Source organism: Lactuca serriola, chromosome 5 (genome assembly GCF_051521515.1).
Source record: "Lactuca serriola cultivar US96UC23 chromosome 5, Lser_US96UC23_V15, whole genome shotgun sequence".
Taxonomy (NCBI): domain Eukaryota; kingdom Viridiplantae; phylum Streptophyta; class Magnoliopsida; order Asterales; family Asteraceae; genus Lactuca; species Lactuca serriola.
Window position 1 is genome coordinate 55,849,437 of NC_136412.1, and position 16,745 is coordinate 55,866,181.

The 16,745-nt window shown below is 38.2% G+C and overlaps 1 protein-coding gene across 1 annotated transcript; it reads left to right on the forward strand.

Moving 5' to 3' along the window:
• Nucleotides 1-15,708: 15,708 nt before the first annotated feature.
• Nucleotides 15,709-16,293, forward strand: LOC145049533 (uncharacterized). Its single transcript, XM_078997919.1, has one exon. The coding sequence runs from the start codon at nucleotides 15,709-15,711 to the stop codon at nucleotides 16,291-16,293; it is 585 nt and encodes a 194-aa protein (XP_078854045.1).
• Nucleotides 16,294-16,745: the final 452 nt, after the last annotated feature.

A 16,745-nucleotide genomic window follows, 5' to 3' on the forward strand; every position in this document is an offset into this window, starting at 1 on the left:
CCATAAATATTAAAATATTTCAATATTACTACAAGGGTTTTATGACTAATTAGAGTATCTTTTATTTATACTCGTTCATTTTATCAGAGTAAACATCACAGGCTATACTTCTTGGTGTGTGTCATGCGATTATCCCGAGCCCTTCCCTCGTTACCGGAAGTAACTGGAACCAAAATTGAAAGTCGTAAGCACGAAGCCTATTGAGTTCCCTAACCTACCACATACCATACATATCTAATGATCCAAACATGCCATATACAACAGTAAGCACATAATCACATACTGGGCCCCCAACCGTTGCATTGGGCCTCGCCCGCCATTGGACCCCGTCCGTCATCAGTCCCCGCCTGGCATCAGGTCCTACCTGGAATTGAGCCCCACTCGGTATATATTTCTGTTTCCCTTAGGCCCCGACTGTCTCTGGGCCTCTCCCTCCATACACATACATACGATCAAATAACATACTGAAACATACATAAACATTCCCTAACCAAACCCTGATCTAACGCCTCGCCTAACTTGGGCCCTGCCCCTGGTCTGCTACTGAAGTAGTGGAACCCCGTCGACACTCCTATTAGTAGTGAGATGTAGGCCCCCATCCACACTCACATTCTTCCTACCACGGGCCTCACCCTTGTTATGCTAATATCGATATATGGAAACCCATCCATACTCAGCTGGTGATGAGATACGAGACCTCGCCCACACTCACCTCCCTACCAGGCACATATAAGTATCACGAAGACAATAAGTATAATCTAATGCACCACATAAGAATCTTCCTCGGGAATACCCTGGCATCGGACCCTCGGCCCAGAAACATACTTTTTATCTAACCTACTTTGGGCTTACCCCGACATCGGACCCTTGGTCCGGATCCTATCACATCGACACATGCAATAATCACAAAGACCTCTAGCATCCTGACATTCCTCGGGCCTCGCCCGACATCAGGTCGTAACCTGGGACATATATCAATAAGTTCCTAGGGCTAATCCTCAGGTCTTCTCTCTATATATAAGCATAAAAGTAAACATCAACATAATGGGCCGGCATTGTGGTCGTAGACCCATGCACACAGTGAGGAGACTCACCTTGCACTGCTAAAGATTTGTTGAACACTTCTGAGTGCTAACCAGCACTTCTGAACTGTTTACCCTTCAGCTTCTCGAACTATCAATACCCAAACAACATTTAGACCATAATAATCCAAAAGTCAACCCTGGTCAAACTTGGTCAAAGTCAACCTCCAGTTGACTTCACTCGTCGAGTTGTTCTACCAACTCATCGAGTCCATACCCCTATAACCCATTACATCCCTCCACTCAAATCGTCGAGTCTAGAAAAAACTCTACAGGTCCTCCTTCAACCATACTATCAGGACCATCTTCAACTGACTCGCCAAGTTCATACTTGAACTCGTCGAGTTCATCATCCACATATGAAGGTGTGTAGTCTGTGACTCGCCGAGTTGTATGAACAACTCGTCGAGTTGATCTCCATAAACTAAGGAGATTGCCTTAGACTCACTGAATTCTTCCTTGAACTCGTCGAGTACGATGAACTTCATGACCATTATGGACTCAGACTGGCTGAGTCTCTTACCAAACTCAACTTCTACCCTTAACAGAAGGGTTTTCAGGCAATAACTAGGCTGACTCGCCGAGTCCCTCAATGTCCAACTCTATCCAGACGATTTCTGAGGGTCTCAAAGCATCCAAAACATAGATCTAGACCCAACCATCTCCTAACCATGCAATGCTACCACCTTTTCCTCCATTCATGGCATTTTGAGCTAAAAGGGCCAAAATAACACTTTATATGCTTGCATGGGGGTTCCTATGGCATAAAGCTTGCACCTTTATGCCATAACAGCCTTTAATAGTGCTAGATCTGAAAACACAAGCTCTTGGGACGTCTATTCCTCTCCTGCTAGGGTTGTTGGACCAAAAACCCCCAAAATGAAAAATAAGAGAGAGATCTACATAATGATCAAGGTGGAAACTTTCTTACCGAAAAATGGAGGGGAGTGCTAGAGGTTTATGTGTCTACTAGTCTCTTCTTGAACCCCCAAGGCTTCACCTGCTTCTTCAAGCTTCACAACACTAAAGAATGCTCACAAAGGCTCACAAACTCCTAGGAAGCACTAGGGTTTCATTCTGGAGTTGAGAGACCATCAAGGAGGCTGATGAAGGGTTATAATGTTCCTTAAATATGGTGCAAAGCCCGCATCTAGGGTTTTCCCCAAACATGGCCAACTCGCCGAGTCAGTCTTCTGACTCGTCGAGTAGGTCACTAAACCCACGACCAAATCGCGCTCCTACTCATCGAGTCACCCATCTACTCGATGAGTAAATTCCTTCTTTGAGGTTTTCTTCTCTTTTTCGGCCTTCTAAATTCAGGGTGTTACAAATCTCCCCCACTTAAACTAGACTTTGTCCTCGAAGTCCGCCACAATCCGTTACCTTACAATCCACTTACCACTTTACCACTAGGTACACACTTCGTCTATCCGATCCAATCCTTGAAAGCGTCACCCTCCAAATAATTTAAACACTACTACATTTGAGTAGCAGGTCCTTATCGACTACGGTTGAGGCTCAGACGAGAGCTGCATCACAAAACCAAATCATTCACTCCAAGATTATTTGAGTCTGTGGTGAGCAACTTAGCATCACCCGATCAACTCACTGCTTTCTGCACCAAATACCTTATCATCGTTCCTGACTGAAGTCCTGCCGACTCTCATCCGCCTTCCGAATGAACCGAGACCACCTTGGTCCCAACTGTTCTACCTTTACGTGAAATACCGGTCCCCCACCAGTTACCGCACGCAAGAACAACCCTCAGCCGCTCTCAACGACTTATGGGGATACCACAACTACCTGAAGTACTCTTCCAAGCTAGACACTCTTGCTCAAGAAGATCTGGGATCCTTGATCCCTTACCTTACTCTAACGTCTCTACCAGGTCCCACCTGCTACCATAAGAACACTGGCCTCACCTACGGGTCTCACCCAAACTATACTTTGAAGCGGCCTCTCCTACTGGTCTCACCTACCCAAGGCTATGGAGGCCCACCCCTCCTCTAATCTCATCTTGCTATCCTTCCTGATTCTTATCATGCTAATCTGGAAATACGAGCCCCCGCCTACACTCCGCAAACTAGGAGATACGCCCCCTCCCCCCGCCCACACTCCGCTAACTAGGAGATATGGCCCGCCGCCCACACTCCACAAACTAGGCTGCTAATGAATGCTACAGCTTAACCGCCATCTTACAACACCTCTCTTACTGACTCACTTCTAGGGAATGATGCGGCTATCCCGCATTCTTATATCTTGGCGAAACTAGCATCTTGTTAGAAGGTCTCCGACCTGGTTTCCCCTAACCAGTCATCAACTAATCATGAATACATGAAATCAAGGTTGGAGAGTTTCCCCAACTCCCAACTTACATGCTCCTCAATCCAAACAGCCACCTGAGATGCCTTCTTCCTCTCTAAGACTACAAAACCATCCCAGTCTTGCACTTACTCCTACCCTTAGCCACTCGGGTGGCTCTCCCCCACTTTGACTTTAGTAGCTCCTCATAACTCACAACTTGGAAGAATTCTCAATTCTCCCTACCATCCCCTAACCACTCTGCTGAAAACCCATGCTTACTACAGATGGTGATCTAACTGATCTATTCCCAGCAATACCTTTCTTGAAAACTAGCGAGACACTACTGAGTGCCACACTTGCATGCTACGGTTACTGCATCCTGAGTAACCTACTCTAAAAGGAATGACCTCTAACTATTATTTTAAAATCCAAGGTTATTGTGATGCTTCTACATCCGGGATGGGTGTGGTGTTGATGCAGATGGGGCACGTGATATCATATGCATCGAGGCAACTGAAGCCTCATGTGACGAGGTATCCCGCCCATAACCTGGAGCTGGGGGCGATGATGTTCGCCCTTAAGATATGGCACCATTACCTGTATGGAGTCAGGTGTACCATATATATGGATCACAAGAGCCTGAAGTACCTCATTAATCAGCCCAACCGAAATATGAAGCAGAGGAGGTGGTTGGATGTAGTGAAGGACTATGACTACGAGATCTTATATCATCTAGGAAAGGATAATGTGGTAGCTGATGCCCTAAGCCATAAAGCAACAAGTGATCCAATCCGAGACGTGTGCATGAGGATGACAGTGATGACTGTAGTCTTAGATATCATTCGAGAGGCCCAGGTGGAGACCGTGAGACCGAAGAACCGAAAGAGGGAGCAAGTGATTGGGTAGGTTTCTGAGTTTATGATGGACAGTTGAGGGCTTATGACTTTCCGAGGGCAGATTTGGGTGTCCTATACAGGTGGAGCTCATCGTGTATTGATGGAGGAGGCACATAGATCGAGATTCTTGATCCACTTGGGGGCCATTAAGATGTATTTGGATCTGAAGAGAGATTATTAGTGGTCGTGTATGAAGAGGGACGTGGCATGGGTATTTGAGAGGTTCTTAACATGTCACCGGGTTAAGGCGGAGCACCAGCATCCTCATGGCTCGTTACATATTTCTATGGATTTTATCACCAGGCTATCGAGGACCGTGCATGGGGTTGACGTGATATGGATGATTGTAGACCAGTTGACGAAGAGTGCTTACTTCCTCGCTATCAATGAGAGCTCTTCTGTAGAGAAACTGGCCAAGATTTATGTGAGAGAGGTGGTAGCACGTCATGGAGTGCCGACCTAGATAGTGTCAGATCCAGATGTATGTTTTACTTCCAGGTTCTAGAAGAAATTTCATGAGGAGTTGGGTACTCGGTTGCATTTCAGTACCGCATACCACTCGCAGACAGATGGGCAAAGTGAGCAGACAATTCAGACGCTCGAGGACATGCTACGTGCATGTGTTATGGACTTCGGAGAAAATTGGGACAACTATTTGCCCTTGGCTGAGTTTTCTTACAACAACAACCACCATTCCAATATTGACATGCCTCCCTTCGAGCTCTTATATGGGAGGAGGCGTCAGATTCTCATCTGTTAGGGAGAGGTAGGGAAGAGAGTGATGGGTGGCACTGAGATAGTGCTGAAGACGACCGAGCAAATTCAGTAGGTTAGATAGAGGTTACTGATAGCCCAGAGTCGCCAAAAGAGTTACGCAAATAGGAGATTATCCGAGCTAGAGTTCCAAGTTGTAGATTTTGTCCTCCTGAAGGTATCCCCATGGAAAGGGGTGATCCAATTCAGGAATCGGGACAAGCTGGGGTCCTGATACATTGGTCCTTTTAAAGTGATCACTAGAGTGGGTAGGGTAGCTTACTGATTGGAGCTACCTGCAGAGTTGAGTCAGATTCACAACACCTTCCACGTGTCTCAGTTGAGGAAGTATGTAGCCGATGAGATGGCAGTGGTACCATTAGAGGACATTCAGTTGAATGTGAACCTGATTTATATTGAAAGGCCAATAACGATCTTGGATCAGAAAGTGAAGGTTATGAGGAACAAAGAGGTGTCGTTGGTTCAGGTCCAGTGGCAACATCGAAAGGGATTTGAGTGGACTTGGGAGCCGGAGACAGAGATGTGTGAGTAGTATCTAGAGTTATTTTCAGAGCATGACTTCGAGAGTGAAGTCTAATTATAGTGGGGAGAATTGTAACATCTTGACACCCAGGTATTACATTTATTTATTTATTTATTTATTGGGATTTAATGAGTGACTCGACGAGTTGTATGTCTGACTCGTCAAGTAGAGTTGGATTGGTCACGTGGGTTTAATGACCAAATCAACGTGTCAGAAAGTCGACTCGCTGAGTTGGCGTTGTGTGAGGAAACCCTAAATCCCTGGGTTTGTTACCTATTTAAGGGGCCTTAAGCCCTTATTTCCACCTCGTAAGCCACCTTACATCCTTAAGAGAAATCCTAATCGTCCACTTAAGCTAGAGAGTGATAGAGAAGCTAATCTTGTGATTATTAGTGCACTTTTAAAGGAGAAGAGGTGATCATCAAAGCTTAGATCAAGAGGAGGCTTTGGATCTAGAGGTTCGTCAAGCTTTTGCTTCAGTTGGAGGTATAAAGACGCTAACTTGATCATTTCCTTATGAGATCTAGGTTTAGGGAGTTTCTAGGGTTTTCTCCCATCCTTTTTAGTGTCATTTGAGTCCTTTGAGCATGATTTGAGGTTGAAACCTCAGATCTGGATTGCAGGAGGTCTTATGAGTCCAAAGACCCAAACTTTATTGAGCTAGAGATAAGGTCTTGTGTATCTAACCCTTGTTGGAGCTCGAATTGGCTTTATGAAGCAAATGTTCCATGCATGAATGTAAAGATCGAAGCTTTACGTGGCTTTCAAGCCTTAGGAGACTAGATCTAGAGTTTAGACTAGTGGATCCGACTTAAAACGTCTGAATGAGAACACAGGCTGAATGGACTCGACGAGTCGGCTAGGGCTTTCCCCGATGAATCTGGACATGGGTAACTCGGCGAGTTGATGAGACAAATTGACGAGTTAAGTTGGCATTTTGCGATGTTTTGAAGGAAAAAGGGGGACTCGGTGAGTCACGTAGATGCACTCGGCGAGTCAGGTCAATATGGACACTTGAACCGAGTGTTGACTTCTGTTGACTTTAGGGTTTTGTCAAGGTAGGGATGATGAGGACCATGGAGGGGTAAAATGTTCTTTTAACCATTCCAAGAGTTTGAGAGATAGAATAACATACTTTATTTAGATTTTTGGTTTAAATGTTAATTAGAGATAATTATCTTATGTGTAAAGCGAAGGCTAGTTCGAGATTTGTGTACGAGATTATTTACTTGCTTGCTTACGAGGTGAGTCTTCTCACTATACTTTACCTAGAGTGGTAATATTTGTATGACCGGAGGGTCTTATGTGCTTATATTGAGTAATGTGATATCCTGCACTATATTTGTGTTTTGTGTTGTGTTATTTTGAGCTTACTGAGTTAGGATCGGAGGGTCCACCAGAGTTGTGTGACCGGAGGGTTGCACTGAGACACATTGACCGGAGGGTCTTATTTAAGCATAGCCATGAGAGGCTAATGAGATATGTGTGGTATTTTGGGGAACTCACCAAGCTTCGTGCTTACTTTGTTATGTGTTATGTCTTTCAGGTACTTCTCAGGATCACGGGAAGGCACATGCTTGATTGTACACACTGATACGAGACTATATGGATGATTCTGGGATAGTGACATTATTGTTGTGGATTTGTGTTGACCCTTGAAACAATTACGTTTTTGAGAAATATATTATGAGTTTTTATGTGTTTTAAAAATGAAAATTTTGTTTAAAATTTACGGCGTTACAGTTACCTTCTTTATCAGTTTTATTTTTGAAGATCATTTTAATCGATTATCGAAGTTTCTTTTGGTTTTGGTACAAGTCTCCACACTTTATTTCTTTCAAACTCAGCCAATTCAGATTTCATAGAAAGAATCCAATCAGGATCATCCATAGCAATCTTTACTGGCTTTGGTTTAATTTTTGATATAAAAACATTGAACTTACAAAATTCCTGTTGAGTATTGAGTACCTCATTTTTCACATGAATTTGAGCCCTCGTTAATACTCTAGCTTGTGGATCTCCAATAATTTGTTCTTGTGGATGATATCGAGTCCATCTACCCATAGGAGGATATGTTGGATCAAAATCCAATGATGCATCTTCAAACATTTCTTTAGTTTTAGATCCTTCACCTGCATTGGAAAGGTTATCCATAATATCATGAAAAACATCGGTTTGATCATTAGAAACATTTGTATTATTTCCAACTTGCTCCCCCTCAACAATTGGATTATTATCATGATGCTCCCACTCGACATCAACATTCATTATTTCTCTCTCCCATTAGAAAGAATGCTCCCCCTTAATTTGAGCATTCATCATAATTGGCAGACTTTCGTTATTTCCTAAAAAATTTGTTAATGATAACAAATCATTGTTATCATGGGTGATAGTAGAGTCATCTGAATGTTTCAAAGCTTCAGGCATAGCATTATCATCAACATTTACTTTGGCATCAATGGCACGATCTGGAACACCAAAAATCAAATCATAATCAAAATTTAACGAGTTCAAAGATTGAGATTCATTATTTGATTCATTCATTATTAGTTGTTGTTTAAAGATTTTATGAATTTGTTTAACAAAATAATTATCAAAAGTGAGATTATATGTTTCTTTGATTTTTCTCGTTTGTTTATTTTACACCATGTAAGCAACCAAATTGTGCGAATATCCCAAGAAGATCCCTTCGCCAGCTTTTTGCTGAAACTTCGAAAGATGATCCTTGAGATTCATGATAAAGTCTATGCATCTAAAAACATGAAAAAATTTAACATTTGGTTTTCGGTTGTTGATAAATTCATAAGGAGTAATGTTAAAATGATGATGAATAAACAGTCAATTTTGAGTGAAACAAGCAGTAGAAACTGCTTCGACACATAGGGATTGAGGAAGATTTGCATATACGAGCATCGTCCTTGCAGACTCACAAAGTGAATGATTTCGTCGTTCTACAACACCATTCTGTTGAGGAGTGTAAGATGAAGAGAAATTATGCGAAATTCCTTTGCCTATTAAAAACGAATCAAGAACATTATTCTTAAATTCATATCCATTGCCACTCTTGATCTTTCGAACCTTTTTCTTCAAACTCAGTTCAATATGCTTGATAAAGTCGATCAATGCTTAAGTAGTTTCAGATTTGAATCGTAGAAAATATACCCATGTAAATTTTGAAAAATCATCAACAATGAAAAATATATATCTTTTCTTATTGAGAGTCTCAACAGTTGATGGTCCACAAAGATCAATGTGAAGTAATTCTAGAGGTTCAACAATCTTCGAATCAATAACAATGGGATGATCTTTTCGGTGTTGCTTTCCTTGTTCGCAAGCTGCACACAAAGTATCATTATCAAATTTTAACACGGGTAAACCTCTAACAAGATCATTTATCACCAATTTGTTTAAATTTTGAAAATTCAAATGAGATAATTGTCAATGCTAGAGCCATCTAACATCAGAGGAAGCTTTCAATAGTAAGCATATTGAAGGAATCCCAATAATTGGATTGATGTTAAGAGTGAGCATATCGCCTTTTCATTTGGATTTGAGCAATATTTCCTTTGTGTCTATGTTCAACATCACACTGCCTTCTTCGTTAAACACCACTTGATTTCTAGTGCCTACAACAAGTTGTGAAACATTTATCAAGTTATGTTGAAGACCTTTAACATAATCAACTATGTTTACTGTGAATTTCCCATTTGTGAATTTTCCATATCCTCTAACATGACATTTATTGTTTATACCAAATTTCACTACTCCTGCATTCTCCGAAGTTCTATAATCACGAAGAATCTCTTTCATGCCAATCATGTGACGAAAGCGACCACTCTCAATATACCATTTATCATCGTATTGCTCGTCACTATTAACCTGCAATTAATGAAAGAATTTAGGTCCCCAAGGCTATTTGGGTCCTTGGTTATTAGTTTGAAAAACACTGTGAAACGAAGATCCTATGATCCAGTTACGCACTTTAGATTTGAGATCATCAACTAAGTCTACACCGTTAGTTAAAGGTACAGAAAAGTAAGTATTCACTGGTTTAAAATCGTCACTGACATTTGCCTTTTTAATCTTAGTTTGTTTCTCAATAACCTTTGCGTTTGGACAAGCTCTCCCTTGTTTGACAGAAATATTCGAGTCTTTTGATGAGGAACTTTCATTAGATGATTCATTCAGATACTTCTCATATTCATCCTTGATTTGTTCTTGAGAAAATTTCCCATATTGAAATCTCTTTCCCTTTCCTCCTAACCAATGATTAATATTCTTCACATTTATTTTACCTTTAACAAATGAAGCTTTTACCGTTTGTTTTGAAGGTGGGTTTGGAAAAGGAGTTGGATTAGGCTTGAAAGGTTCATTTCTTCTCCCTTGAACATTCAACTCTTGATAGTTACTTGTGGGCATGCTTGTTGAAATAGAAGGTTTGTAACGAGTTTGACATCGATTTTGATAACCAATGTTATTTCTTTGAAAAACTTTTTAAGAGTTCAAAACTGATTTTCATATGGAACACGATGATAACCCTTTTGCTCATTTGAGTGAGAATCAGCTCTTTGAAAATTATTTTGTGAAAATCTTTGAATTTTTGAATTAGATTCAAAACATATGCCTTGTTTTTAGAAAAACCATTTTGTGATTTTTGAGGAGACAAATTCTTTTGAGTTATTGTGTGATTTTTTTTGTTCACATCTTTCTTTACATTAATGATCTGAAAAAATTAAGACTTTTGCTCTTACGAATATTTGTTAAGCAAAACATTTTGTTTCTTTCGAGACTCAATGTTATACTAAAAAACTTTATTTCGTGCTTGTCTCTTTGATATATTGTTTTCTTTCGAATTTTTTTCAATTTGTTCTTTAAACTTCTGAGAATTGATTTTAACATTTTGAGTAACAATATCATCTTTCTTTGAAACATCTTTTGATTTTTCAGATTTCTCAACCCAAACACGTTGTGGTTTTTGTCTTTGAAAAGTGTACGAATTCTTTGTTAAATTGTTTTCGACAATGCTTTGGTTTGAGAAAAATCCTTCTTTTGATGCTCTCTTATTGTCCTCTTTAACGATTTTGTTAACCTTAGGATTAACATTTTCTCCATTTTTAGCTGTTACAAACACTTGATTTCGAAAGACAACATCATCAGAACACATGAATGTTGGGTAAACCATAGAATTTGGTTCAAGATAATGTAAACCTTTTTCTATCATGATTTTGTTGAATTTCTCAATCTTTTCATAAACCTGATCTTCATCTTCACTATCAGTCTAACTATCTTCGACAGTTACATGGTCATGGTCAAAAACTTTCGAAATTGAAGGTTGGTCATTGTCAATTTTAACCTTAGAATCATTACATTTTTCTTTTCCTTTAGCCATTGAAGTGACATTAATGACAGACAACTGAGAACAATCGATAACTTCCTCCTCTTCAGTTTCACTAATATCATAAGAATAATCTTCGATATCAGCAAAATTAGTTTGAGGGTCAGTTTTCGAATTCTCAGTTCCTTTTAAAATCTCAATTAGTTCGTCTTTGGTCAAGGTTTCATTTACAATGTCAACTAATTCATCAACATCCAAATAGTCATCAATTTTCATTATTCCATATGCATATCAATTATCTAGAACTTTTTCAAAATCAACAACTGTTTGTTCACAATCATAGGAAGTAGAGTCAATTTTGTCCATTTCAAATACTAAAAAGGGTCAAAGTTTCCTATGTTGTTCTTTGCTAATGTCCGAAGAATGATGCAATGCTGTCAATTTGGAATATAATCGTTTGGTTGTGTTATAGTAAATATTTCGTTGTTTTAACAATTGTTTAACATCTGCACTCAGACAATCTCTATCGCACATCAAATACGTTATTTGTATATCTAAGTATTAAATTTTGATTTTCTTCGACTCTAACATCTTTTGGGTTTCTGAGAATTGAGTGTTGGATTTCTTAGCCTCATTACTAGCAGAGATACGTAGATCATTAGCGTAAGTAATGGTTGCATCAAACTCAGATAGAATCGAATCATATGCACTTAAGGGAATATTAGAAGATTAAAAAAGAGAACGTACCTGAGAAGTCATTGGCGATTTATCCGAAGATGTTGTAACAAAGCACTTCACGGTTATCTTCTCTCCTTCCTCGTGCACAACAAACATTGCCCCGTGTGTAGGGTTTCACATCTCTTTGTTGTCTACCTGATGACCAAATTTGGTATGTACCATCTTCGTCATCTACACCCTTAGCCACCAAAGACAAACCCTTTGCTTTTGCACGAACCTCTTCCAGCCTCTCCATATAATAAGCTTCATCTTTCACCTTGCTCTTTTCCTCATCATGCTTACGAAGCATACAATCAATTGCCATATGATTCGCCCTATTACAATAATGGCAGTCAAATCCAACATCGCCTTTATGCTTTTTCTCTTTCTTGTCTTCATCAACCCGAACTTCCTTCTTTTCTACCTTTTTCTCATCACCTCCAGATTTCCCAGCAACATTTCCCTTCATATCACCAGTTTTCGACCTTGCATTGAATGGCTTCTTAAAGAATTTCACTACACGATTGTTAGAGCAAAATGCAACAGCCTCATCATTAGAGTTTATGAATAAACCCTCATCATCCGAACCTTCCTTTTCAGTTGCTTCTTTTTCAGTAACTTTTGAAATCAATGCAAGCGGACCACCCAGTTTGATCTTCGCTTCTTCAGCTATTTCGTTAACTTCGGATGCATGAGTTTTCAACAAATTATACAAATCAGTCAACGAAAAGTTATCAAAACTTTATTAAGTCTTCATCATCAAACTCACATTTCACCATTCCTTGCGAAGCCCCATAACAAATGTGATATTAAACTCCATTGTTGACCTGGTGATACCATATTGACTGCACTTGTAGATTAGCTCATTAAGATGATCATAGTAAAATTCGATATATTCACCATCTTTTTGTTTGAATTCTCTTAATTCAAATAGACAATTTTTCAGTGAACTGATTTTTGTCTTTTCATTCCCTTGAAACTTTTCCTTCAGAGTATTCCTGTTTTCTTTTGCAGATTTACAACTATGACCGTATTTTGTAAACAATAGGAAGTAGAGCACCTCTGAGTCCCCTCATGCATTTCTTCTCATTCTTCAACAATCTTTCAGCTTATTCATTGACATTTTGATTATTGGAAGAAGTTCCAATACTCTGAACAGCAGGAGGTGGACGAACATCACCGAGAATACACTTCCACAACTCTTCATCGATTCCATTTAAGTAATCCTACATTCGATCTGCCCACTAATCATATACTAGGAATCAGCATCGGAATTTTTGTTGATGAACCAAGGAGATGAGAGTAAGACGTCATTGTGTTCATGTTGAAGTTTGCCATTGATGTACGGACAATTTTTGAGAAAAGATTTATATTTGAATAAGATCAAACAGCTAAAACACTTGTAATTCACCATTCGAACACTCGAATTAGCAACTAGAACGCAGAATCGAATCACACCAGTAGATCTAAGATAATTTTCTGATGCAAAAGAGCGGAAAATTGAAATCTAAAATGAGAACTAGACTCAAAACTTTTGCAAAAATTCAGAAAACAGATCAAATCTATATGAATCCTACTCTGATACCAATTGTAGTTGCAATAAAATCGAGATTGAATAATATTATGAGAGTAAAGTATGAACGATGAAAACAAGATGTAAATAACATCTGTTTGGCTCAAATTAGCTTTCAATGGAGTACAGAGTGTTTAGACAAGATTACAATGATAAGCTCAGCAAAAAGTTCTTATCTACTCTAGTACACTTACTTATTTATAGGAAAGATGAAAGCGAACAAAAAATACAAGGGACTAGACATTCTAAAAGTTTCGAAATATAAATGCCCTTGTAATAAAGTTACAAACCAACGAAACATAGTACTGACTTTCGACACCTCACAACTAATTTCGACATCTATAAAGAATGAATCTCATAAAGTTATTAATATGAGCAGGAGATGACATGACATTTTCTATTAATGAGTAAAGGGAAAATGACTTAGGAGGGTAACCGGTTGTTGAGTTTGTTCATATTTAGTCCCTTTCGTTTTTTTGTACCCAATATACAATCAAACTTTTTGTTTGTGTTCATCATTACCCTTTTCACAGGTTATAAGAAGTGATAGCCGGTCAAAAGGACTATGGTGAGCACAAACAACAAGTTCGATGATATATTAGGTACAAAAAAAGGGAAAGTGACCCAATATAAACAAACTCAACAGTTGGTTACCCTCGTGAGTCATTATCCCTTTTCTAAATAAGAAAAAAAAAATTAAGATCCTCAAAAATGGTCCCTAAGGTATGAAAAAACTATTATGTCCTTAATCATAATTGGCTTAACAACAAAAAACTAACAAAGTTAGAGTTCAAGATTATTCATTAAAAGCTTTGAAACCATAATAATGTTTTTCGAGGATAAAAAAATTTAGGACTGGACTCGATTTTTTTTAGAACCACAAGGATTGTTTTTGAAGTTTTTTCATTATTAAATTTAGTTTTATGTTTCGTACTAATTTTAAAATTATAATTTTCTTTAACAATTTAAACAAAAACATGTTAAAATAAAACACACACTTCACATATCGTACGTACGTGTAGTTTATTTTGACAATAATTATGAAATAATATAATTTATAAGGTACAGGAGAATTGTAAATTGTTTAAATAATTCATGTTAAATGATGTGATTTGATTTATTTTGGTTATTATTATCAACTAATATAATTTATAAGGTATGCAGAATTCTTTAGATAATTCATGTTAAGTGAAGTGATTTGATTTATTTTGGTTATGATTATCAAATAATATCATTTATAAGGTACAGTAGATCGTTTAGATAATTCGATTTTAAATGAGATGATTTGATTGTTATTTTATTAAACAAAAATTATTTTTAGAGATAAGCATAGCATTAAAATAAGTGTTTTTTTGAAATAAGTACCTATTTTTGAATTAGGAAATAGATGACTTCCTCATATAGGACTTATCTTCAATCAAATGGGAGGAACATTTTTCCTATACATTTTGATACCATTAGGATAATGACGTTTTGATATCTATATAAGTTAGAAAAATATATTTATCATATCTTTTTGAGTGTTGAAAACTATGTAATATATTGGAGATGAATCATTGTTTATACAAAAAGTTACATTCTTTTGGCGAAAAAATGGTATAATGAATGGGAGATGATCTAAACAATATACAATATAAAAAAAAAGTACCCATCCAACCTGAACATGAAAAGACTTTCAAAATTGAAGTGCTTGAAAGGAAATTTGCAGCGGAACATTCGGGCATTTGGATCAAGAATGCTTTTTATAGAGCTCAAGTATAATGTACTTGGAAATCTAAACGGCCCGAAACTAGATGTTAAAAGGTTGGATGTATAAAGGAGTGTGAGAAGCAAGAGGCATCATATCGGTATCTAGTGAAATAATTGTGTGCTAATAGTATTCTTTTGAAAACAAATTCTATTGTTGGGCCATTAAGGCTACCCGGTATGGGGTTGTTTCACGCGTCTTGGGCTGAGGTGACAACCTCTCCCACGCGTGAGCACCGCCCCCAAAACCGGGGGTGCTGGTGACGTGGTGCCAAAGACGCGAGAGGACGCCCAATCATATTTCATCAATTTTGTTAAGGGTTGGAAATTAAAAACTAACGGCTATATAGCCGTTTCTAACATAAAAAAAATTACTTTTTACCATTTAAACATAAATAGTTACACCTATAAATTATTCACTATTCTATTTACATTTTACACTTTAAAAAACACTTTTTATATTTTATTACCTTCTACAAAAAAAACCTCATCTTTCATATTTTTTTTCTCTCAACATAGATTCAAATCCTAACATCCCCAACACTCCAAATGCAAATGTTAGTTACATACAGTTGTTAACATCTCCAATCCAACAACAAATTTTATTCACCACTTTATACCCACAAACCTTCTACCACAACAACCACAACAATTCAATCAACCCCAATTCCAAGCCTTTCAAAAACAACATTCTCAACAATTTCAACAACCTTCTCAACAATTCCAACCATCTCAATCTCAACCTATAAATCTCGACAATGACGACGACGACGAACGGGTCCAAGAAACACAACAACCAACTCGTCGAAGGCAAAAAAAAAAAAAACAAAGATCCAAGAAAAAAGACTACCGCATGGAACGAAGACGAGGAGGAAGCTTTAGTAAAAGCTTGGATTTTCATATCCATAGACGGGGATGTTGCAAACGCACAATCGGGTCAAAGTTTTTGGTGTCGTATTTTAGATCATTTTCACGCATTATTAGGAAAGAAAACGGAGCAGACGTACGATTCGATCAACGCAAAATGGCGCGACTTACGAGCGGCTTGCACCAAATTCAATGGCATATTTGACAAGCTTAAAAATATGCATAGAAGTGGTAGCAACGACTTCATCATTTTAGCGACCGCGTCCTACGAATACAAAGTTACCATCAACGGTAAACCGTTCGGCCACCAAAAAGCGTGGGAAGTTTGTTGTAATGGTCCAAAATGGGTTCTGTATCCGGAAATGGCGCATTCAGGATCTACAACCGGTTCCAATGACTTCGACGCCACCGAAGGGGATGGCCCACCGAACGTCCAACTTCGTCGACCACCGGGACAGGACAAAGCGAGAAAATGAGCGTCTTCAAGTGGAAAGCACCGGCAACTAGCGACAGCGAGCTTGCGACATCCATAGATAAAACTCTAGTTTTTCTAGAAAAAAAATACGAATCGTCGGAGGCCACTAACCGCCAAAAAATAACTCTTACCGATCTTCAAATCATAAACACGAAGCCCCAACCCGATTTCGACCCGGAAAATCTTGCGACATTTCTTAAAATTGAACGACAAGTCCGGGAGAAATATGGACTTTAGGTTCTAATCTTAATGGTTTTAAGAAATTTAGGATTTTATTTATGGTTTTAAGTAATTTAGGATTTTAATTTTTTTATGTTTTTTTTAAGAATTTTAGAATTTTAATTTGTGTTTTTTATATTAATGTAATGTGTTTTTAATTTTAATGTAATGTGTGTTTTTGTTTTATAATTTGTGTTTTTTATATTAATTATGGTTTTATTTTAAATTATGGTT